The following is a 23,423-nucleotide window of genomic DNA, read 5'->3' as shown; positions in this document are numbered from 1 at the left end:
TCTTTGTGAGAGCTCAATAGAAGGATTACACACATTCTTGGATTTTGCAACTGTAAATGCTTTTTGGTAGTGTCAGTGCTTTGGACTGATAAGTGTATTGATGACTGCTGTGAAAATGTCGTGTTCTCTTATCTTACAGCTGTAGTGATGGGCAGAATCTGGCATGTATTTGGGTTGTTGCAACCTAGATGACTCTTGAAATCTGTTTTTATGTGGTCCATGACATGTATGATCTTTCTTGGCAGGCTTGGAGCCTGGATAGCTCTTGCTTGTGTCTGACTGCTGTAAGATGCCATATGTCCCTTTTCTTCCCTTACCTCCTCTCCAGCTGCCATTGTTCTTATGAGGATAGTAGTGTTTTGGAGCAGGTGGGTGCAGTATGACTCCAACAGTGTTTTCAGGAAAGGGATGCTGCATTAGTTTTCTGGGAAGTGCTTGGCATGCTGCTGGTGCTGGTGTAACCTCACTTGCAGTGAGCTGTTCTGGAGAGAGGGGATGTTTTGAAGGATAGAGTAAGAATTTTGTGGTTCAAGAACTCTTCACTTGCTATGTGTGATTAAGGTATGTAAGGGGAGTTCAGAAAGGCTATAGAAAATGGTGTGAAGGAGTATTCCTAACAAATTCTAGAAAGGTTTTTCCCATATACTTCGTAAATAAAAAGGTAGTTTATTTACAATCTCTTAAATTCAGACCTACTGAAGTGCTCAAGATAGTGAATCCCTTTCTGATTAGGGATTTCTTTTGTGAGAAACAGTCTCTTTTTAGTTCTGATCCAATGCCTGTTATAGCCCTACAGATAACTCCCAGCAATTACTGCTGAGTCTTAATTAGTCTTGATGAGTCTGATAATAGGTCTGCTAAAGAAAGTTAAATCCATCAGGAAAACCTGTAGTTTGCCCTCAAATACTGCCAACTGACTTTTTTTGACAAAGTTCTGGCAGGAAATAGCTCTTCAAAATGCATGTTTGCAGTGTTTAAAGATGTCTTTTGGCATGCCAGTATTGTGGATTTCTCTTAACATACCATCAGAAATGATATTTTGTATTTAGGTTTTTCTTCACTGCAGGCCCTTTTGGTGAAGAGGCATGACTTGATAAGTACACATGTAATACTTACTTGATATATGGGTTATGCACATATATGTGTGTGCTTACTAAGGCATGTGATGACAGCGCTGCCAACAGCAGTTATTTTGTAGAGTTCAAAGTAGGCACTGAATTATACCTTAAATGTTAGTGCAAGGTCAATACCTTCTGAAGACTTAAATTAACCCAAATTTCTGTTCTACAATACAATGGATTTTCATAGACGATGTTTAGGCTTTCTGCTTGGCAAAAACAGTAGTTCTCCAGCTTTTTTTGTTTAAAATTTAAACTTAAAATGATTGTGTGTACATAAATTACTGCTTCATAATACAAATAGCAGTAGTGCTTTATGTGTTCTTTCATTATGGTAAAGAACAAACTCTGAAGAGAGATCATGTAACTCTGTGAAAGACAGGAAGGCATCCACTGTCATTAGCTGTGCACAGTGCCTTTAATTGGTGTAACTGATGACTGAATAAGTATTCATTTTGGCTATTAAAGAATCTCATTCAACAAACTGGCTTTGTGCGTGTTCGGTATTTATTAGTATACTGTGACTTGTGAGATGTATTATGGCAGAGTGACAAAATTTCTGTAACAGCATTGAAAGACATGGAGTGAAGTTCATCTTTAAAGCACCTCTGTACTGTTCTTTTGTTCTCCATTGTTAAAGATGTGTAGGCAGCACTTAGCATCCTACACATTGCTTAGGAGTGAAAACAGTTAGGGTTTCAGTGTTACTGCTACTTAGTGTTAGAAGCACGCATTACCCCACGCATTGCAAGAGGGATGATTAATGAAAGATTCAAGAATAAAACATCATTAAAATGATGAAATAGCATGCTCCTTATCTGTCAATGACATGGACTGGCTTTGACTTATCAGTCTTGGCTACCTGAAACCAGTTAGTGCACACCTGTACAAGCAACCTGCCAGCTAATGTGGGAGAAGTGGCAGAGTGGACTGCACTGCACTGCAGGTGGCAATGAATGGGAAGCAGTCAGCCACTTTTCTGCCACCACAGCTATTTATTGAGCACAGATCTGTCTGCAGGTAAAACCAGTGCAGCTTTTATAATAGAAACCTTCAGTTTTAATAGAATGAGTAGATAGGAAACCAGAGGTGAATGAGATTGCTAGGCTAGGGTTTGGGGTTTTTTTTTCCTAAAAATGCTACTGCTGACTTTTTTCACCTTCACTTCTATCTTTATGAGAGAGAATAGAGCCATCCACTCAGGTAGTCTGCTAGTGGTTGCTTCATTTTCTTGACTTGTCTTAAAGACAGCAGTATTTAAGCTTTTAGCTGAAGATATTTGTACAGGTCACTGACTAAAATAGAAGATGCAAAGGAAAAATCAAACTGAATTTAAGACCTTTTTGGTCCTTGTCCTGTGTTTTGCTTCTGAATAGGGTTGTGAAGGGTGTGCCGAGACCAGCACTCCCTGGAGTGGGAGTGCTGTGCAAGGACCATGGCTTTACTGCAGCTGCCTGACGATATTGAACGTGACTCATCTGTGTCTGCACTCAGCATCACACCAACCAGCTATATCCCCTGATCATATCTAACAGGGCAAACTTTTGAAGTGGGGACAAGCCCATGCAGGTTAACCCTGCTTTCCAGGCCTCTGTTTTTGCCCAACACCACCTTTACCTGTTGCATATGTTGTTACAGTTTACTCCTTATAGCAGGCATGCTCTGGCTGTTTCCCTAGCAACCTAATCTCATGGGAGAAGTTGTCAGGGGACAGCAGGGCTCCTGACACATGGGTACGCAGCTTGGCACAATGGATGCTTTGTTCAAAATGAACATTGCTGAAATATTTACCAACACTATCATGTAGCAGAGTTGAACAACCAAACCCATAACCTCCCTGCCCTTCCACTCTTCCAAACTCTGCAAACTTGGCCAGTGACCAAGCCGGAAAGACAGATTGAGCATATGCCCTGCTACCTCCAGCTCCTAAAGACAAATGGCACAGTTTTTGCAAGAAGTCATTAACGAGATGAGACTGTTGTGGCTGTGTTGCCTTCTCCTTTTTCATCAGGAGAAAGATAGTACAAGCAGGTACATACATCCCTATCAGTCTCATTTTAATGGAACTTATCTATATCCTTGAATGTAATCTGAGATCATGGTCTCTCTCTGTATTAGGCACCCATGGAGTAATGTGGTGTATTCAGGATGCAGTTGTGAGGACAGCCAGTCATTATGCTTTTATGAATAAAATTGAGGCTGATTTCCTTGCAGCAGCAGAGGTTTGGAGTTAGTGATCTAGGAGGCTGACCTTTTCCAGTCTGTGTTGCTGGTAAACAGCAACCTTTAGCATGAGCAAAAGGATTCAGGTGTTGGCAAAAGGACAGATGAAAAGTTTGAGTGCTTGAGCAAAGCAAAGAGCAAACCAGTGCCTGATAACAGGCTAAAAGCAGTGTTCTCCTGTGGTCCTTCACCAAAGGACTCCAATGTAAAGTGGTTTTCCTTTCAAAGAGCAAGCATGAGGCCAAGGATTGAATACTGTAAAAGAGCTGTGGTGTGTATGCTATTGAGAGTGTAGGTAAATCGTAACCCAGAAATCTGCAGGTGTTACCAGGAATCAAAGCTGGTCTGATCATGGGCTGCATTTTCTTGGATAGAGCCCCTGTCTCTGACCATGCAGCCTCTGCTTTTCTGCACTTGCAACGCACTTACCATTTGTGCACGCAATGGAGGAATGCATGTTTGCAACATTTGTCTGTACTTACTTGCAGTAACTCAGAAATGTGTTTGGATGTGTATGTATGCAAACAGCAGTCAGGCTGAGTATCTGATTTCAGCACTGGTCTAAAAACGTTATTTCTTTCATACCAAACCAGGTTGGGTTTGTTATTTATGAACTTCTATTTCAAAAGTGCAGCTGGCCAGAAATCTGAATTTCATATGGGAAGTTCCCATACTTGCAGATTTTTATCCTGTGCTGGCCAGGGGGGAAGGTTTCTGGCATAGAAAGTTCTGAAGAATTTTAATTCAAGGATGTCTGTTTTATTTTTATTTCAATGTTAAGATGCAATTCAGTCCCCTGACCTGCTGTTCTTTTCAAATAAGTTGTAATAAGGGCCTCTGTTCTCACCCTTTCTCCCTTTATGGCCCATGCTTCTTAGCTGAACAACAAATCCATTGAGAGCTTGCTGGGGGTTCGGACTGGTGTTGACCTCTGTTAAAACAAAATCACTTAATTTTAATTTTTCTAATGGAAAACTGGGAGCTAAAAAAAAAAGATACCCAGGTATCTTTTTTTCCTGTGAGGGAACTATATAATAGGTATCTTTTCTGTTTGTTTTTTTGTTGTTGTTGTTGGGTTTGTGGTTTTGTTTTGTTGTTGGTTTGGGGTTTTTTCTTTTTCAAAACTGTTCTTTTCATCAAAACCAAAAAATGAAGAAAATCCCTCACCAGCTCTGTGTTATTCTGTATTCTTATATTAATGACTGAGCTGTGCTTCAAGCTACTGGGGCAGACAAGTGGGGAGTAGGCAGTAGTTCTAGATTTTTCAGGAGATTCTACCACAGCTAATAGTGACTGCATTAAGGGAAGATTCAAATAAGTAGTATTAAGGGATACAATAAAGTGTCCAATTCTAGTTACATAGCATGTTCCCTGAACTGAAGGAGCAAACCTGTAGGAAACAAGAAGTACTACTGAACATACACTGTTGCCAAAGCACAGGGTTTTTTTGATGTTGGTGCCTGTTTTGAGTAGATGAGACAATGACTCCACTGCTTTTTCCAAAACTAAAATTGCCTGGGAGAAGATCTGAACTCTTCTGACTCACTGCTGCAAATTTCTTTCAGAAGTATTTTTCTGTCCATTTTGGAAGTGGTTGGGATTGCCATGTGCACTTACTAAATGGATTATTGCTAACACTGATAAGTGCTCTTCCCTTTGTATTTGCATTAAGTTATGCTGGATTCTCTTGTGTTGTTTTAGCGACATGTCTGTATTTGTATTTCTTCACTTAACATTGTCTTCTGCCTTAGACTGCACTGTTTCCTCCTTTTGTTTTTAATGTAAGTAAATTTTTTTGGTCTCAACAATACTTTGCTGATAAGAGGCTAAACACAAATATTTGACACTGAAGAATGTGTGGCGTTTCTGGCATGGACAGTTCTGCCTTCTGGGGTAAAAGCATGTGATAAAGGAGACGGGTCAGGGGGGAAATCCCCAAAACCAACAGTTGAAGATAATTCTTATTTTTGGTTTGCTGTGTCATAGCCATATTAAAAGAACAGTAATCAAAAGTTGAAGATAAGAAAGTAGGGAATTTGTCCCCAAGACCATGAAATGAAGCTGTGCCTGTAGTTCAGTAGGGTCAAATAAGATAAATTAAAGCAGTTTTAAAAAGAAGACTTTGGAAACTGCTGGTTTAAGTATTAAACAGTGGTGCTTAATGTGACCATTCTAGATGGAACTGAGACTTTCTTTTCTCTAATACATCCTTTCTTGTAGTTCCTCAAATTAATCTGCCTACTAATATGTTGCATGATCTTCTTGGAGAATTCAAACTGCCTGGAAGTAGCCTGAAAGTTTGGATCATGCTTTTCTTCCCCTCATCATTGCAGAGTAGTGAGGTGGCAAGTAGGGCAGGGTGCTGTGAGGTGTGACTCCCTTTGAGTGGCAGAAGGGTAAAGTACCTTTGTGTCTCTGACTGTGGGCTGCCACAGTGGATGAGGTAGCCTGTACCCAGGCTGTGAAAGCTGCAGGAGCAGCAGTTAGGATCTGGCAGAAGTAGATGCATAAAGTCTTCCATGTCCTTCCCCTATGGAAGCTTCAGCATTAGCAGCCCACACCCAGAAGCGCTTACTGCAGTGCATGAGCCTTTGCTCACTGATTTGCACTGCTGAGTCCTGGGTAGTAAACTGGCTATATAGTGATGTGCTTGCTTTTTGTCCAGTGTCAGTAATGTTACATGTCTTTATCTCATTCTGCAGTTTGCATCTCATGTTTGTTCCACATTTCACATATTTTTATCACATGTGAAATGTTTCATACCAAAATATGTGTGCCAAAGGCATTTGTGAGGAAGTGTCTGCTACTTCCCTTTTGAGGAAAGTAGTAAAGTACTCTGGTAAGCACAGGAGGTGATCCTTGATGTAGGAGAAAGAGGTGCTTTTGTATCTCCACAGAAGCAAAGTAATGCTTATTTTAATTAAGAGAAGTGAATAGACCTGTCTCCGGGATAAGAAAGAAATTAGCTTGGGGGTAAAGATTAAATCTGTGTGGATCCCCAGAAGGGCTTCAGACAGGACATTTGCTAATGCCTTGAGAAGAGGTTTTCTTGTTCTTTAATATGTGCAAACAGACGTGTAGGCATGTAGCTAGGTGAAATACTGGGTGTCAGTAAAATCTGTGGGAAGTCTGTTTAAATAAGAAAGATCATTTTGGTTTGGTTTTCCTCAAGACCTTTTTTCCCCACATATCATTCTACAAACTTGTTATAACATGTTCTTAATTAAGAGTTATTTCAAGGTAAGATCAAATGCAAACAAAAAGTGTTTTCTTCCACAACATCTAAAAATTAAGCCAGATTTATTGGAAAATGTGGTCTTCCTGACCCAAAAAAGTTACCAATCTGAGCTGAGTTAGTTAACTGGAGTCATACATCCTAGCATGTTCTCCAGGGTAACCAAAGAGGGATAATGGAGCACACAGTACAAATGTCAGCCCTGCCACCCTGCTCTTGCTGACATTGTAGGAGTTGGGAGATGCTACTATATACAGGCACCATGAAGACTCTGCAGCAAGATACCAAGAGTACTTGAAACCTAAGGGCTCCCAGGGAGTCTCCCATATCTTCCTACCAGGCTAGCAAAGGTGGATTCAAGAAATTAAAACTTAATGTTGCATGTAGTATGTACAATTACAGCATTTTCCTCTACTATGAATCTCAAGTGAAGTACCTCTTATTAATAAAAATGCCAGAAGGACCATTGCTGTCCTCTGATACAGGGCAGTCAACTGAAGCTGCAGTGATGAATTTCTGCCACCTCATCCAGATGCATCCCCAAGCGAGTCCTCAAACTAGTCTCCATCCTCTTGAAACAAGTAACTGACTTCTCATGCATAGCAAGGCATGGAGCTTTCTGAATTTGAGCTCAGGAAAGTCTTTTAGGGAAATGTAAAGTCTTGATAAAACCAGTGGAGAATACCCCATTCCTGTGCACTACCTCGTTGTTAGAGATGTGTGCTTTACTTCTGGTCTGACTGTGTCTATCATCAGCTGACAGCCAATGGATCTGGCTTCTGTACTTTAGTTTTCCAGACTGCAAATCACCCCTTTCTTATGTCTAGACATAAGACAGTTCTCTGAGGTCACTTACTTGAGACTGTTTTCTCATGACCTAAATGCTTTCAGGTTTCTTCTTTACATCTCCTCTCCATTTGTGGTGGTTTTGAACCTTGAGCACTGGCACTGCACAGTATTCTAGTAGCAGTGGCTCTGGTATATTAAGATACCATAGCCTCATTCTCACTGGAGGTTTTCCTATTTATAGGTATAGGGATACATTTTTTCTCTTTCACAAGATGGTGGCTTTGAATATTGACATGCAGCAGTTTATCCACTTCCTTTTTTTGGAGTCTCTGCTTCCTAGGATAGTGACTGTATCATTCCTACAGACACTGAGACACTAGGTAACCTGTGCTCAGCTTAACATCGAAGTGACCCTCCTCTAATTCTGCAGTATCTTCCCACCTGCTGTTCTGCATATGGTTTTTTTGTCACCTGCAAGCTTTAACAGTAATTTTAGTAACTTACTGTTTAGTAAACAGTAATTGCAATTGTTTATTTTACTTGAGTAAACAGGGAAAAGGAGCATCAGCAACTTCAGAAGGGCTCCAGCAATATGGAAAGCAATAAAACTGTTTTCTGTTTTTGCCTAACAGGATACATTTAAGATCCAAACCCAGAGAGCCTTTTTGGATGTTTACCTTGCTGATGGCAGCAATATTAGACTTGATATCCAGACATCGGACACTGCAGAAAGAATATTAGAGGTAACGGGTTTCTAGAATTGTGTTGAATTTTTCCAGTTGTGAGAAGTGGGCAAAAATGAAGATATTTTCAGTCAGGAAAGGCTAAAATTCCTTATCTGAAGACATACAAGAATATCTTCTGTGTTTTTTGAGGAGTTTATTGTACCAGGGGTGTGGGGGGGTGGAGAGTGTTGCTGATTTTGCAGATGAGGAAAATGATTCTTACATTTGTCCACAATTTACCTCTTCTTAATGTTACACACCATCTGCTTCTATGGCATTTGGCTGTCAAGTTCTGGTTTCCTTCATATGTGATAGAATCAGAAAATATATACTAGTCCTTATGGGGACACATTCTTAATTAACCCCCTCTTTGGTTTAGCATAGTGTGGGTGAAAGTGCTTGAACACTGTAGTCAGAAATGGTCTAGTCTTGGCTTATGTCTTAGCTGGTGCACTACTGTTAAAACTTAGTGTGCAACTGATATGTCATTTTTCTATGTGCTTCTCATTTACTTGTTTTACATCTCTTGATGTTTGCTGTGAAACTGTGGGACTTCCTTTGCAGTATTTGCGCAGTTCTAGCACTGTGGCTCTGGGATGTCCGTAACAGCTGTTGTAATACATACAGTAAACAATTGCCAGTTACATTTTGCAACTAGTAGCAACCAAATGTTGTTTACACAACTGGCTGGTTTGTGTTTGAAACTTTCAGCTAGGGTTCCTGTCTTATGCCAGGAAAGGAGGAGCAGCAGTGGCTCTGCATATTTTGTTGTGTATGTGCACATGTGTGTGCATGAGGAAGGCTGAAGCCTCTTCCTTCGTTGCTCCAGTTTCCTAATCTTAACAGCAATAGCAAAGCACAGACCTGCCAGATGGATACTCTTCTTTGTCATGGAAATCTGAAATTTCCTCTCATCATACAGAAAATTGTGTACTATATTTCTCTTGTGCCTTTGCAATCTGAGTTTGTGGAGGTAGTTCTCAGCTGGCCATAGGTACAAGCGAGCTAAACGTATATTTGCTCTCCTCCATCAAGCTGATGTGTTAGTCTGGCAGCAGAACACACAGTATCTGTGCACAGTTACCATGAATTGGATAACACAGGGCAACTCCTTGCTGGCTTTGTTCTGCCATGGGATTTGCACCACCTGAGGCAATGCTGGGACCAGTTCTTCCAGGGGAACGTAAGTGTCAGAGTTGGCCTTAGACCCTGCAATAGGAGACTTGTGGAGACAGAGTGGGGTGGGAAATGCTGAAGTCAAAAAATGTTGGGGGTGGCAGGGAGATAGGAATTTTGACTTGGGGAGAGGGAAGGTAGGTGCTAGTAGGGTAGAAGAATTAAGGAGACATTTTTTAGATAGGAGACTTGCATAGAGACCTTGAGTAAAGGATTTGCTAATATACTTTTAAAAAACACTAATAATTTGGGCAGACAGTGGTGATGTTGCTTTGTATATTGCATTTATATATGTTTAATGTTTATGTGGCACTGTAAAGAAACAATAACATTTGAAATGCTGCAGACACCATTTCTTCTCTTGTGGACTTAAAGATGATGTAGGACTTTTAGGAACTATTTAGCTTTCATCACTGTAAATGTGCTACCACATTCACTGTTTTGCAGTGGAGGTAGATTTTGCAACCATCAGTCCCTGACATCCTGGTGCTCAGGCAGCATATACCAGGTTGTGGTTTGATCCAAGAAATAAAATAAGTCAAAATCCTACTGAATCAGAGATCTGTGTTTGACATTACTGGGAAATGCCATCTGGTACTCATAGTACTATGCTACTAAGGGATAACACACGTTGAAGCTCAGTGGCTAATTTCTTAAAGTGATTTTTGGGCAGCTCTTAGCACAGAGGCAGACAGAATGAAAGGTGGTGCTGTTAATATTCACTTTTTTCTTTTGTGTTTGGACTAATCGAAGAAATTTTCTTCCCATTATACCTGGTGTCTGAACTGGGTGTGAGTCAAGTGATTTTTATGCTCTGCTGCCCTCTCCAGTAACAGCCCTAAGATTAACAAGTATAAGGAAAACCTCATGGATGTATGTTTTAATTAAAACTCAGAACAATTCTTCCTGACCTATATTTAGCTTGATGTCTACTTTTTTCCATGCACAAAAACATGTCTGCTTTTTAAACCAGCTGATGCAGCTGGAGAAAACCCTTCTGAACTGTGGTGATGAGTGAATTTACAATGCTGTCACTGTGACACAGAACTGGAAGTGTTTTGGGATCGGCAACCTTTGAAAGAAGAATGAAAACCAGTGCTTCCACCTTATGCTCAGGCAAAGAACGTCCAGCTTGTCTGACTGAAGCCTGACAACTCTATCAGGTTGCATAATGTGCCAGATGAGCTATGACAGGAGCGTTCTCAGGGGTGGAGAGTTTTCTTAGGTTGCCACACCACTTTCCTGAGCGAACTCTGGAGATTATGGTCACTACGGAATTTAGGAATGCTTTGATGGCACTGTGCTCTTAGGTGATGGCTGCTTTAACCTGTGCTTTGATTTTTTAGGACCTAAAACAGAACAAGAAAATTGCCTCAATCTGATTCAGTGGTTTCTGTGCTCACCTCTGCCTGATTTTTCTGTCCCTACTATCCCATTGTGCAGCTGTTCCTGCAAATAATTTCTGCATTTTTTTTGTTGGTGCTACTTCTGCCTTCTTTCAGAGAAGATGTAGAGGGGCCAGAGCAAGCTAAAAATAATCCAAATGTCAAGCTGGATAGGATTTTTCGTCCTCGTGCACTGTAAATCATGAAAGCTCAACAGAGCTCAAGCTGTTCTTGTCAGAAGCCTTCACGCAGAGTTGTAGAACCCTACAAGTAAGACTGGTGCTTTCAGTAAAGGGGCAGGACTTCTAGATACTTCCTAGAACAACAAGAGAACTTATCAGCTTGGAAAATATACAAATCCTGTTTAAAAAAAAAAGTATTTGTGATGCTCATGAGCAATGTTGTTAGCTCAAAGCACACAGTGTTCACTGTACAGCAGGATTTGAGGATTTACTGGTGAAGATCTGGAATAACATGGCTGATGCCTTGTGTTAGAGGATACTTAAATGCATGGCAGAGCAGTAAATATTTTCTGTTTTATTAAATTTTTATATTCCTTTGAAACTTGTGAAACTCCTCACAAACTGAAATGCTGCAATATGGGAATGGTTATACGTGCTTTTAAATAGGCAGTTAAATGGGACATAAGGGAAAATTTTAAAACAATTAAGTTATGTTAAGAGGTATTGAACATGTCTTCGTTATTCATGCTGATGGATAGTTAAGCTTCTGACCTTCTTTGTTTTTAAAGGTTACGTTGTGCAAGATGGGGCTGTCAAGAGAATTAATAAAATATTTTAGCTTATTTTTCTTTCAAGATCATGATGATGGAGCACTCTCTGGTAAGTTTTACAAGGTGCTTAACTTAGCCCTCCCTTGGAATTTTGTTGTTGTTGTTGTTGTTGACTGTAGTGAATGAATCTGGAGTCTGAACAGAGCTTGCATGAGCCTGCTCAGGCCGAAAGACCCATCTTGTCTGATAAATCCCCTCAAGCCCTCTCCTCACATGGCGTGGAAAGAGTGGTAGTGGGGAACAAAGTATGGCAAAGTGTGGTGCAGGAGTGAGACTTTCACATCTGAATATCATATCCCTTTCAGTTTACAAGACATGTAGCAACTTTACCACATGGGAACTATTGGGTGTATCTTCTGGGTAGGCATTTAATCAGACGGCTATACCTACCTAAAACAGTTCTTAATTTACATATCACATGCTGAGTTTAACAATGGGACAGGAAACTCTTTTGTTATATTTATAAACAACGTCAGTGGCTTACTTTCCTTTATATCATGACATGTTTCCTTTTTTAACTGACAGAAACTTAAGTTTAACCATGATGGTACTGAGCAAGCTGTAACTCAGGGTTGTGAGTCTCTTTATGGTCATAAAATGTGAAGGGGCTTTTATGTCCTCATTGGTCTTCTGATGTCCTGTTTCCTATCTGGGCAAGTGTGTGGATGAGGCTGGATCCAGGCTGGGGACTGGGATAGGCTCAGGCCACATCAGGGAAGTGAACACAGTCTTTGCTGTTGTCTGGAGTAAAGTTAGGCATTGTAGCCTCTTTGTGGGGCCTTGACAAGTCATTTAGCTTTTTTCAGTCCTCTCATTGGCATAAAGATGTTAATGGTCTTCTGAACATTTTCAAGATGAAGGTCCAGTAGTAAACTCAGGCTTACTCAGTGGGGTAGGAACTTTACTGTCTGTGTCTATTTCATTTATTGTTCCCCTGACCCCTTATCTCTGGCTGTGAAGGGTATCTCTGAGTACACAGAATCCCTGGCTGTTACCATGTCTCAAATATACCTGGATATAACACATTTTATATACTCTCCTACTGCAGTTGCAGATGGATTTATTTTTGCCTTGTATTGTGATATAATGAGATACATGGGAGAATAGAAAAGTTTTTCAATTGATTACATTTCTATGCATCTTTGAGATTCCTCACAAATACATCAAGTCCAAATGTAACCCACAGTCCACTGCCAAAAAGTGTTTAGATGATCACGTGCTTAAAATCCTATGTTTAAGTGTTCTGTTGAATTGTGGTATTGGCTTAGAAATAAATGTTCACAGGTTTGGGCCTTTACACTTGTATTTTTTAAAAAGTGAGCAGGAAAGTAGTGACCTCTGAAGAGTTACATGCTTTTCTTGCTGTACATTAGTTATACTGCTCCTGTCTGGTGTTCTGTTCAAGAAAAGCGCCAGTCCTGGAAGCTTGCATGCACACATCCTTTAAATGCAGAAACATCTATCCTGCTTAGCTGTGTTTTGAGAAAAGGATATTCTATAAGATCATAGTCTAAGGGAGCAGAGGTACTCTGTAAATAACAGAGCTATGTAAGTTTGGACTCAGAGAAGTGAGGAAGATAACTAACCTGTCACCTTACTTTACCCCAGAATTTATATTTAAGTTCTTTTTTTTTTTTTTTTTTTTTTCCCCTCCAGAAGCACATTGATATATGAAAGTAGCTGGGCTATTTCACTAGATTTCACCAAATGTCTATGTGGTTTTTCTTCTTTTCCCAGTGGTGAAAAAAGTGGCAGAATTTGAACTTCCTTATGTGAGTCTTCAGAGCATGAAAGAGTTGCACTGTAAGCTTGGGATCAGAAAGTGGTGAGCAAGAAGCTTAAGAGAAACTACCAAGATCTATGACAACTGCTGTGAACAGAGAAAGAAATCCCTTGAATAACTTAATTACAAAGTCTTCAAGCCTCAGCAGCTTGACTGTTTTTCTCTGAGGCCAATTTGTTATTGGAATTGACTGGTTTCTGTGGCCCTGCATGTTTTAAATTTTATCACTGTAGTATTCCTGAAGTGTCTGTTACTGCAGCTAGCTATTTATTCCCTCTCTCTTTCAGAATATATAGAGATGCTTTGTGGCTGCTTGCCTCCTAATCTTTATACCTGCATAATGCAGTAACCATGAATGGGAATATACCTGTAAACAATATAGAAGAGAACTTTGAGTTCTGAGTTGCAAGCTGCAACTCTGGGCAGAGATGGATTACTTTTTATTTGAAGTTCTCATTTCTATATACTAATACATATAATACCTGAGGCCATAGCTTGAGCATTTCTTCTGGTAAGTGGCCTGGCTTAACCAGCAGAGCATTCTTCCCCTTTCATTTGCTTGCACCTCGGGCTTCTCCTCAGTTATGCTGGTGGAATTGCGTGTGCAGACATGGTGAACTGGACTGATGAGGTAACCCGGCCTAAAATAAGTTGCTGGCTGGTTTGGGGGCTTTTTTGTTTGGCTTTGCTGGCCTATTTTTGGCCTGGGTCAGTCCTCCAATCTTGTTTGCTGTGCAGCAAACAGTTGTGCTGACTTGTGGGTGAGGATAAACCCCGGGGACAGGGAGTCTGGTGCCAAAGTCCTGCTTGTCAACCAGTGCCCTGGGGGTGCAATTAGGCAGTATAGCTGAGCCAGTCTAATGGCTCACTGCTGTGGTTGTGGTCTGGTCTACCTCTCCCAACAATGAAAAAGAAAAAAGGGAATAGATTTTTGTATGCTTAGTGAGTTGCATTGGCTGCATCAGATGAATGCTAGAGCAAGGACCATGGTTGGGAGCAGAAGAGGAAGAACAGACTTTGCCTTTTGGTGGCAGCAAGCAAGGTTGCTTGGTTTGAAGCTACAGAGAAACCTGTTTGATGCTTGTAACTTGTCTGGTTTAAATCTACTGGGCTAAAGCTTGGCCTCTACAAAGCTTTCTCTGTTTCCCTGTATGTGCCCTTATAAACTGCAGAACCTGGCAGTCTAATGAAAGAACTGTGTGGTTCTAAGCCATGATAGAGTGGCTGTCTGAGTAGATATTTCTCCATCTAGCACTGCTTCAAAGCACAGAGGTAGGAAATGTTTGTGTGGAGGGTTGTTTTTGGACTGCAGGAAGCATATCGCCTGTGCAGTGTGAGTAATACAGCTCTGCTAGTCATGGAGCCTGTACTGCTCTGTTCATACTGTCATGTAGACTTACCCAAGCAAGCTGCTTTTAAATGAAATGGCTAAAGCTAGCTGTTGCAGCATGGCACTCGGATAACTGAATATTTAACTTGCTTTGCTGCTGTACTGATCTGATCCTGCAGCAGTTCTACAGTAGTTGGTACTGTAGCTAGCTAGCTTAAGGCTAGGTCTTGGATGTCAGCACTGCAGCATGGCAGTGGATGCTCTGAGAGTCTTACCAACTGTTATGCACACAAACCCTGAGTTGTTTGAGAAAAGGAGAAGGAAGGTTTTAGCTCTAAATTTAAACTGCTATGTTTGGTACCCCCAAAATCAAAGTGGAGAGATTGGATAACCTGACTTTAGTTTATTTCCATTCTGCTATAATGTATAAAGAATGAGTATAGTACACACTTCAAGGGCACAACTGTTTTTTGGTTTTTTTTTTTTTTGATCTGTTCAGTAATGGGATCTTTCTGGGTTGTGCTCCCAACATGTTTAGCTGAAAAATCAAAATGCCATATTTAGAAGCATATCTTCATATTTTATTACTTTTTTCCCTTGGCTTGGAAAAGGTATATGGATCCTTCTCTTGACACACTGCTGATGGATTGTAGAGCTTCACTGAATTTGCTATATATGCAGGTAAAACTGAAAGGTCTTTATAATTTTAAAAGTTAACTTTTCCACCTTAATTTCATTTTTTTATACAAATTGTTGAAATGTTGGTAAATGGTTCCTGTTCAGCACTGCTTTGTTGTGCTTTTCTAAGTGTTGGGTATAGCTGTTGTTTATAGTGTTCTCTTTTTTTCCTTCAAACTCACGTACTAGAGATTCTAACTAATCTGTGTTTTGTTCATGGGAAAAGTATTGCACAAAAATACGTAGGTATCCGTCCACTCTATTTTCAAGTGTATGTATGTATCTGTATGTCTCTAATATGTAGGCACTCTGCCATGATATGAGAGCATTTGATTTCTGAACTGTAGGTATGTTGAGTTATACTAGCTTTGGAAACTATTAATTCAGGAGGAAAGAACAGTACAGAGTGAACTTGTCCCAAAATCAAATGCCTTGTTTAAAAAACAAAACAACAACTTTCTGTGTTTGTGTTTTTGAATGTTTGTGTGTGAAAGGAAATACATTTTTGATGACTTTTTTGCTATTTTTAAAAAATCTTTTAAGGCAATCCAGGAAGTTAAGAGGAATTGGGTTAAACCGACAGAAGGGCAGATGCAGGAACTTGAATTTCTACAAGAAAATGCAAACAAAGCAAAGGTAAAATGGTATTTTAAAAACAATATGAACACATCAAAGGAGTGGTTTTTGAAGCAATGATACTAGAGGGTGTGACTTTAAAAATAGAGCATGGTTTTGTGGAGTGGTTTGAGCTAGAGACCCAGGTCTCCCATCTCCTGGTCAGATACTGAGCCACCAAATAGAAAAGGAGGTTCCCTGCTAGCTTTTTAAAATATCCCAACAGAATGACTTGGATCCTAAGGGCTAGCAAGAAGTTTTTGACTGTGAATCCTACTCTATTTGCTGAACTTGGGTGCAAAGGTTTGTCATCCAGTTTAGGAAATCGGATGGGAATTCAGACTGCTGGGACTGCTCTTCTCAGTATTTCTTACTGGTTAGTTTTGTCTTTTCCCATCATCATATCTGATAAGTATCCAAAAGATCCAGCTCATAATATCCGGGGGGGGGGGGGGAATAATCAAGTTTCTAAGTCTGTACTGTGAGTGTTTAGTCTCTGAATCAAGCTTTGACAGACTGTGGTGAATCTGTGTCCTCCCAGAAGAAAGAGTATTGGGAATCTGAAAATTTGCTTTATAGCTACCCCCTCCCCCCACCCCTAGATTTCCCTTGCCTGTACAGCAGATTGCTTTAGTTCTGTCTTTTTTGGTGCAGTTCCTGGAGTTGATTCGAGAAGTGCAGTTCTATGGATATGTACGGCTTGATCCTTGCATTTGTGACTATCCAGAAGGCGGCTGCTCAGCTGACATCTATGTCGGCAATAATGAGATTAACTGCTGCATAAAACTGCCTATTAACCAAACCAAAGAGGTCAGCTTTAAAATCAACAGGTTAAGAAGTTGGCAGGTTACTTTTCTTGTAAGTACTTTACTGATTATGTATCTGAATTCGCTTTCTCTTCATGAAAACTAAGGCTGTCAGGGAAGGGCAGGTCTGGGGAGAAGGGGGTGGTCTGTTTTAAATCCCTCCTATCTGCCTGTATTCCCCTCCAAACCTATCCTGAAACATATTCCTCTGGCAGCTTTTACAGCAGTAAACCATCTATCCTTACTCTGCTATGTTTTTTCCCTTCCCTGGCATTCCATGTCGTACTTTGCCTGCCCTTTTTCTTTCCTGTTGGAGGTAGAGTTGTCAGAGTTTTGTGTGGGAGCAAAAGAACTGCTTTAGCCAGCTTTATGCTTGTCAAGACTCCCCCTTCCTACTTCCCACTTGCTTCCTCCCCCAGGAGAAGTGTTCTGGTACAGCTCTTCAGCTTTTTTATTTATATGCTGTATAAATTAACCTGATTGACTAATTCTGATTTAAGGCTGAACACTTTAATGCTGGTTTTAGCTGTTTCTTCTGTTCATTGGCTGCTTTTTTGTTTTCCAGGGTGCTACAAAGGATGGTGAAGATGACACTCTGGAGCTCAGGTTTGAGTACAATGATTCAGGCACATGGCGGTGGATAATTTTGTACACAAAACAGGTTAGTTCTCAGTCCTTTTAGGAAAGAATTTGCGTAAAATGTAATCGTACAGCCTCAGGGGACCTTTGAAAGTGGTTAGTCCATCTCTACCAGAGAGCAGTGGCTGTGCTTTCAAGCAGGTTAGCCTGGGGACAGAGTTATGTGGGGAAAAGCATTTGAGTTTCCAGTATAAAGGGAAGAGGTTTGGGTTTTGGTTTTTTGTTTCTTTTGTTTTTTGGGTTTTTTTTTCTTTTCTCCATTGAAGAGAAATGTCTAGCACTCAGCAATAAGCCTGGGATAGAGTGTGGAGTGGTGCCATTTATTTACTGGACCCAGTAACTATCAAAAATCATTAATCAGTCAGACCGTCCTAAGGTCAAGGGCTCCCATTTTCCACAATAAATCCTATTGTTCAAGTATAAATATATGCCATATTAACACAAGTTAATGGAGGGTGTAAATATGTGACATCATAAGTATTTTACATATAAATAATTCTTAAATAAGATTTTATAGGGTGCCATTCCTCCCACTATTTTCAGGCAGCTCTTTAAAGAGAAAGGTATTCAGGAATTCAGGTCATCCATCTGTGGTTATGCTGCCTAGCAAATAATCTAGCCTGTGCAGTATCAAAGACAGCACCAGTCTCAGTTTAGGTACGGAACTTCTATAAAAAGTATAAAGCCTGTTTGTTATTCAAGTAAACTGCTTCTCTTGCCACTGAGACTCACCCAGCAGCAGACAGGACTTTTCAAGTAAAATCAAAATGCTTAATTTCTCACACATGACTTCTGAATTCTGGGGTGATGATGCAGTTCACACAGCTATTTAGTAAGTGTTAATTTCCTGCCATGCTTAAGTTTTATGAGAACATGAGCCATCAGCAGTAAGCTTTCTAGTTTCTTTGCTGTTGGAGGACAAAAAAACCCCCTAGAATTACCTGAGTATTAATGCTCCTGTGAAATCTGTTAGGGTTTGTGCTTGATGTAGTGACTTGTTGATTAGACCTGTGTCCCACTTTTCTCAGAAGTGTGAGGAAGAGCTAAAGGCCAGAAATGTGCTGCTGTGTGGAAGAAACAAGGGTTTGATCCAAGAGCCCACTGCAGAAGATGGAAAGACTGGATGATTTGGAGTTTAGTCAGAGATAGCTCCCCCCTCCATCACTGATCTTGTAGGATATTTTGTCTTTGATTCATCTCTCAGTGCTTGACACCATACCTGAGATGCTTCTTTTTGGAGGGTAAGCAGTGAGGTGCATCTCCAGGGTGCAGTTCAGACCTTAACTTGGGCTGCATCATCCCAAAGAATTGTACATGCTCATCGGACAACATAAGGAACTAAGATCAACTCCACTCCTCTCTGAGGTGCTTCTGCTAGTTACCTAATGTGGGACAAATGCATACTGCTCTGTTCATATTAGTTGTGCAAGATGCGACTGAGCTGGTCTACGAACAGTTGCAAGCCATCTCACGTAACCACTAGGGCTTTGATTGTTGGCAGTGCTGAGTGCCTGTGAACTCCAGCTTGCTTCATTTGATGAAGAGGTTTTGATGCTGATATTGCCACATTTGATTAACCTTACTTAGCCTTTGGTGTAATTTGGCAGCCTTTAAGGTAGGAGCCATAGACAACTAGAGAGAATAACTTATAAAACCAGTGCCATGAGGGTTAGTCATGCTGAGGCTGGGCTTTAAGCAACTGCAGCTAGTTTGGTGCACTATAAGGATGTTAAGCACAGAGTAAAATTAACTGAATCAGAGAGGTAATAGTTCAGTAGTTAGGGACTGTAATTTTCTGGTGGAGGAGGAATGGAAGAGTCAAGTACATATTTTAGTAGAAGAAATCAGAATGTTCTCTGGTTTATTCTGTTTAGGCCTTTTTGCTCAGTAGCTGCTTGAAGAAAATGATATCAGAACAGATGATGAAGGCATCCAAAGAAGGCCAAGAAATGGTGAGCATGTGTGTGTGTTGGTATCAGAATTTGTATTTAAAAGAAATAAGCCTGCTACTCTAACATTCTTTCAAATGTGCTGAGAGAAGTCCTATTGAGGAGAAGGATCTTGCATGTTCCAACATTTCAGTACAAAATTAATTCACTAAAAAGTACATCTTTGCTCAGTTTTACGGAAATAATATTCTGAATGTTAAAGATGGTTTATCATTGCAGTTTTAATGATGTGTTTTGCATTCTCTCTCCTTGGCTTCAATTTTTGCTGCGTGTGATAAAGGATATCTATGGCATAATTTTTGTATGTTCTGTACTGCCCTGTTGTATCCATTTCTGGCTTTCACTTTTTCCCCACTTCACTTGCTTGCTCCATCTGCTGCAATGTTAGACCAATTTGAGATCTGTGACACTCACACTGAGAAACTTTTTGGTTTTAAATAGAAGTGTTAATAAAATAAAAATCTGATTTGTAGCTAAAATACTTATGCTGTCTTTTGTGTAGGCCTTTAAGGATGAAAATAATATTTTTAAAAATAATTTCCAGCATTAATAATGCTTTTATTTAACCTTGTGATATCTAAAGACTTGGAATGTCTGCTAACTGAAAACTTCTGAAGAGAAAAAAGGAAAGGAACATGTGTGATCTTCTAGACCTACACTGCTTACAGTGAGCAATGAGGCAATGAACAGCATGTTATTTCATAGTGTTAAACTATAAGCAATTCAGAAAAGACCAATTTTAATTTGGGGAAAGATTTGGCCTCTTTCATTCTAAGCTTATTTGCAATGGAAATACAGTAAACCTTAATTATGAAGATGAGCATTCATTACTTAAATATTCAGCTATTGATAGTACTCAGGTAGCTTGGACTAAAAAAGAATTATGAGAGAGGGGTAACTATGCCAGTTCATGTCCTACGCTGTTTCTACGCTGAGTTTAACTGAATGCTGATTTGCTGAGCATATTTTGTTACAGTACTTGAGGGAGCATTTAAGCTTATTGTAAGTTTAAATTTTTCAATCTATTTAGGAGATCGAGATGCCTAAATCCACAAAAAATAGTAAGAAATCCAGCATCCAACAAAAGCAGGTTAGTGAGTAAGAAATTGTCTCCAAAAAGTAAATACAGTGTGTCTTACTTGTTAGTGGTGTTTAGCCCAACCTCTGTTTTTCTGGTTAGGGAGACTCCTTATAAATTTAATGGTAACTTCTTTGGGCGGGAAAAGGAGATAAACTTGAATTTTGGGAAGAAGAGGGCAAAAAACATGTCTGAATGAAAATTTTATTTTAGTTTGATGGGTTTAATGACAACATGCTTCATTTTATTTGCTTTCCGCAAGTGTTTCTGAATGAGACATTTGAAGTTTACAGAAAGCCAGAATATATACAGAGATCAAGTGTGTATATTCACATGCAGCTGCTGATGTAGTTTACACACTTGTACTTGGATTCTGCACTGGGATTGTTTATACATTCATTATTCCCTGTAACTGGGAGTTGTACCCATTTGGAAAATCTGACATGTTATGTATCTATGCATATACATTCCTATCATGTAAAAGATGTAATTTTCTGGAATCAGTATCCATAGGTAATAGTTCCTGAATAGCTAAATGGCTAAAAGATGTTGCTTTTCCAACTTATTTGTTGAATATGAGATAATAAATAAATGGAAAGGGAATAATGTGAAGTGAATTAAAATAAATACCTCTATTACACTGTATGATTGGCCAAAGGAGAAATATTTCTAAAAGAGAAAACCAAAATCTAATCTGAATTTAAAAAAAAGTAATGTTGCTGTGTCTTGAAAACCAGCATAAAACCAATCACTAACTGCTCTTCCATAAGCAAATCGATTAGCCTGTGTCATGGGTTTTGTTGCCCCTTTCTTTGAAGTGCTCTGTACTTGTCACTGCTGGAGACAATATGCTAGGTTAGGTGTGGCCTTCAGCATTCTCAAATAACTTGGCAAGATAATAAGGGAGACAACATTTTCTGAATAGACTTGCATCTGTGATAAAGACTGAAGGATGCAGTTCAGTGGCCTTGCTGTGGTACAACTTAAGCAAGGAATAAGTTGTATGGCACTCTGGGCTTGGGGCAATTGTTCCAACTTGAACATACTTTAAAATACCTCCTTGATTGTGAGCCTTTGGAGCAAGGTGGACTGTGAATGGTCCCTCTGATTTTTTGTGAGGAGAGCAGCCTTGGACAGGGCAACATAAAACCACTAAGCTTATCAGCTGTGTCTTGCTGGTGCAGTGTCTGGCTGCTGCTATGAAACTCGGTGAACTCAGAAAATTACAGCTGGTTATTAGAATAGAGTTGTTAAAGCAAGCCAAGGTATGCTGTTGTATGCTGTGATAGTATGCCTCATTTTATACAGCAAGTTTGAAGTGGCTTATGTCTTCATGCACCAAGCTATGTTATTAGACAGAGAATTAATATAATGCTTTCCTAGCTTCTATATGCTGTGATTGCAATACTAAGGTTCTTAAGGCTTCCCTTTCCTATTCCTCTATTTCTCTTTGCAAGATGCTTGAAAAATGTATTAGAAGTTTATCTTTGTACATTTTCATTTGAAAAAGTGTTGTTTGACTTGGGTCTTTATAATTTTGCCATTAGTATCCCCAAGAGTCTTACAAGTCTTTGCTCTGAGTTGGTGGAAAGTTTAACTGACTGCTGTCCAAAGATTCTGAAAACTTACATCAAATATTTTTTGCTGACTCACAAGAAGAAAAACTTTGGTTTTCTTTATGAAAAACTTTGCTTTCCTTTATGATCCTGTAGGAATATACTGATACTACTAGATCAACATAATGGCCTGTAAATTCTTGTTTGAATAGACAATCTAGTGCAGCAGGAAGATTTAGTAGGAAAATCAAGAACAACCTTTTGAACTGGGATAAAAATTATTTAACTAGTATGCAATAGGTGGACTTTGCAGATAGTGAGGCTGTGCTGTAGAATGTGCCTGCATGTAGGCAATTTTGCTGTTATGTCTTTTAGAAATCTTGAAAAAAGAGGTATGAAATAACTTCTACAGAGATAATCTATGTAAAATTTGCTTCTAGTTCCCTAGTGCCTTAATGGTGTTGCAGCATGGTTGCCCTAGCTTTGTGATGGACACTTTTAGTAGGGTTTTTCAGGGCGTTTGCTTTACATATATATCAAAATACCATGTTGCGAGAGGCAAAAGGAAAATCTGTGCCATAAATTTTCCTAGCACAACAGAAAACTGCAGATACCTGCAATGGAATGGTATAGTTTGCCTGTTTACACCTTGGGTGCTTATAGTTCACCTGCTTATACCTGGTGGGTGATGTGGTGTTAGGAAGTTTCAAACAGTACATGGTACCCTTTACGAAAAGTAGACTTGAAAGGTATAATTTATGCAGGTGTTATGGTTAAAGTTAAGAACATGTGATTAACAGTAGTCAGTGTAATTTGGAAGGCCTAGTAGGCAGTTAAAGTACCTGTACATATGTCCTTGTGGCCAGTATAATGCCAAATAACATTGAAGTTGGCACATTTGGAACTGCCATTCAATCTGCAACACACTTAGTATATTGCAGTAAACCTTAAGAGCAGAAACAACCGTGCTTGTGTCCTATTCCAGCAGGGAAAAAACCCAAAAAACTGTTCTTTCTGAAATGCCAACAAAAAGAGATCAACCACTGCACCTGAACAGTATCATGTCAGATTTTCTAGCTTATGTTTGTATCTACTTAATTATTGAAATGCATATACTCTTTTAACTGTTTATTTCTTTCACTGCAGGTAGTTCATTCGGGTTTTATATCGAGGAAAAGATTTTTGGTTAGGCCAAATGAAGAGGACTGTGTATTTGAGAAGATAAGAGAAGAGGACCTGTGATAATTTATTTCAGATACTGTCTGTCAAAATGAATTGTCTGCATACAATAAACCCATTGTTGAAACCTTGAATTATAAGGGCAAAAAAACCCCACCTTCAGTGTAGTAACTTGTCTTTGCAGTGTTCTTAATAGTATTTGCAGCTCTCGTGAACCAGTTCAAATGGGTGCTGAGTCTGGAGATGTCTTCCATACATGCTTTTTTTGGCTTTTTTCCCCCCAGACTGAAGTTGTTGGGGTAGAAAGGGGAGGGTTAATCAGAAACAGTGCTATGATATTACAGGAGGGAAAAGTATTGACATATC

At 39.7% G+C, this 23,423-nt stretch overlaps 1 protein-coding gene across 3 annotated transcripts in view; it reads left to right on the top strand.

Moving 5' to 3' along the window:
- Positions 1-23,191, top strand: part of SNX31 (sorting nexin 31) — a 31,666-nt gene extending 8,475 nt beyond the window's left edge. For 2 of the 3 annotated variants that reach the window (XM_069779779.1, XM_069779781.1), the window contains 10 exons: positions 7,998-8,108; positions 11,403-11,493; positions 13,182-13,269; positions 15,169-15,238; positions 15,779-15,871; positions 16,505-16,708; positions 17,222-17,317; positions 19,170-19,247; positions 20,275-20,334; positions 23,025-23,191. In XM_069779779.1, the coding sequence (XP_069635880.1) occupies positions 7,998-8,108; positions 11,403-11,493; positions 13,182-13,269; positions 15,169-15,238; positions 15,779-15,871; positions 16,505-16,708; positions 17,222-17,317; positions 19,170-19,247; positions 20,275-20,334; positions 23,025-23,120 (987 nt within the window). In that variant the 3' untranslated portion in view covers positions 23,121-23,191. The remainder of the gene's footprint in view (positions 1-7,997; positions 8,109-11,402; positions 11,494-13,181; positions 13,270-15,168; positions 15,239-15,778; positions 15,872-16,504; positions 16,709-17,221; positions 17,318-19,169; positions 19,248-20,274; positions 20,335-23,024) is intronic. The other variant, XM_069779780.1, reaches the window with a different exon arrangement.
- The last annotated feature ends 232 nt before the right edge of the window (positions 23,192-23,423 follow it).

The sequence above is a fragment of the Haliaeetus albicilla genome, chromosome 3, assembly GCF_947461875.1.
Source record: "Haliaeetus albicilla chromosome 3, bHalAlb1.1, whole genome shotgun sequence".
In the NCBI taxonomy this organism is placed as follows: Eukaryota; Metazoa; Chordata; class Aves; order Accipitriformes; family Accipitridae; genus Haliaeetus; species Haliaeetus albicilla.
The sequence above is the reverse complement of the archived record's forward strand: the minus strand, read 5'-3'. Positions and strand labels throughout refer to the sequence as shown.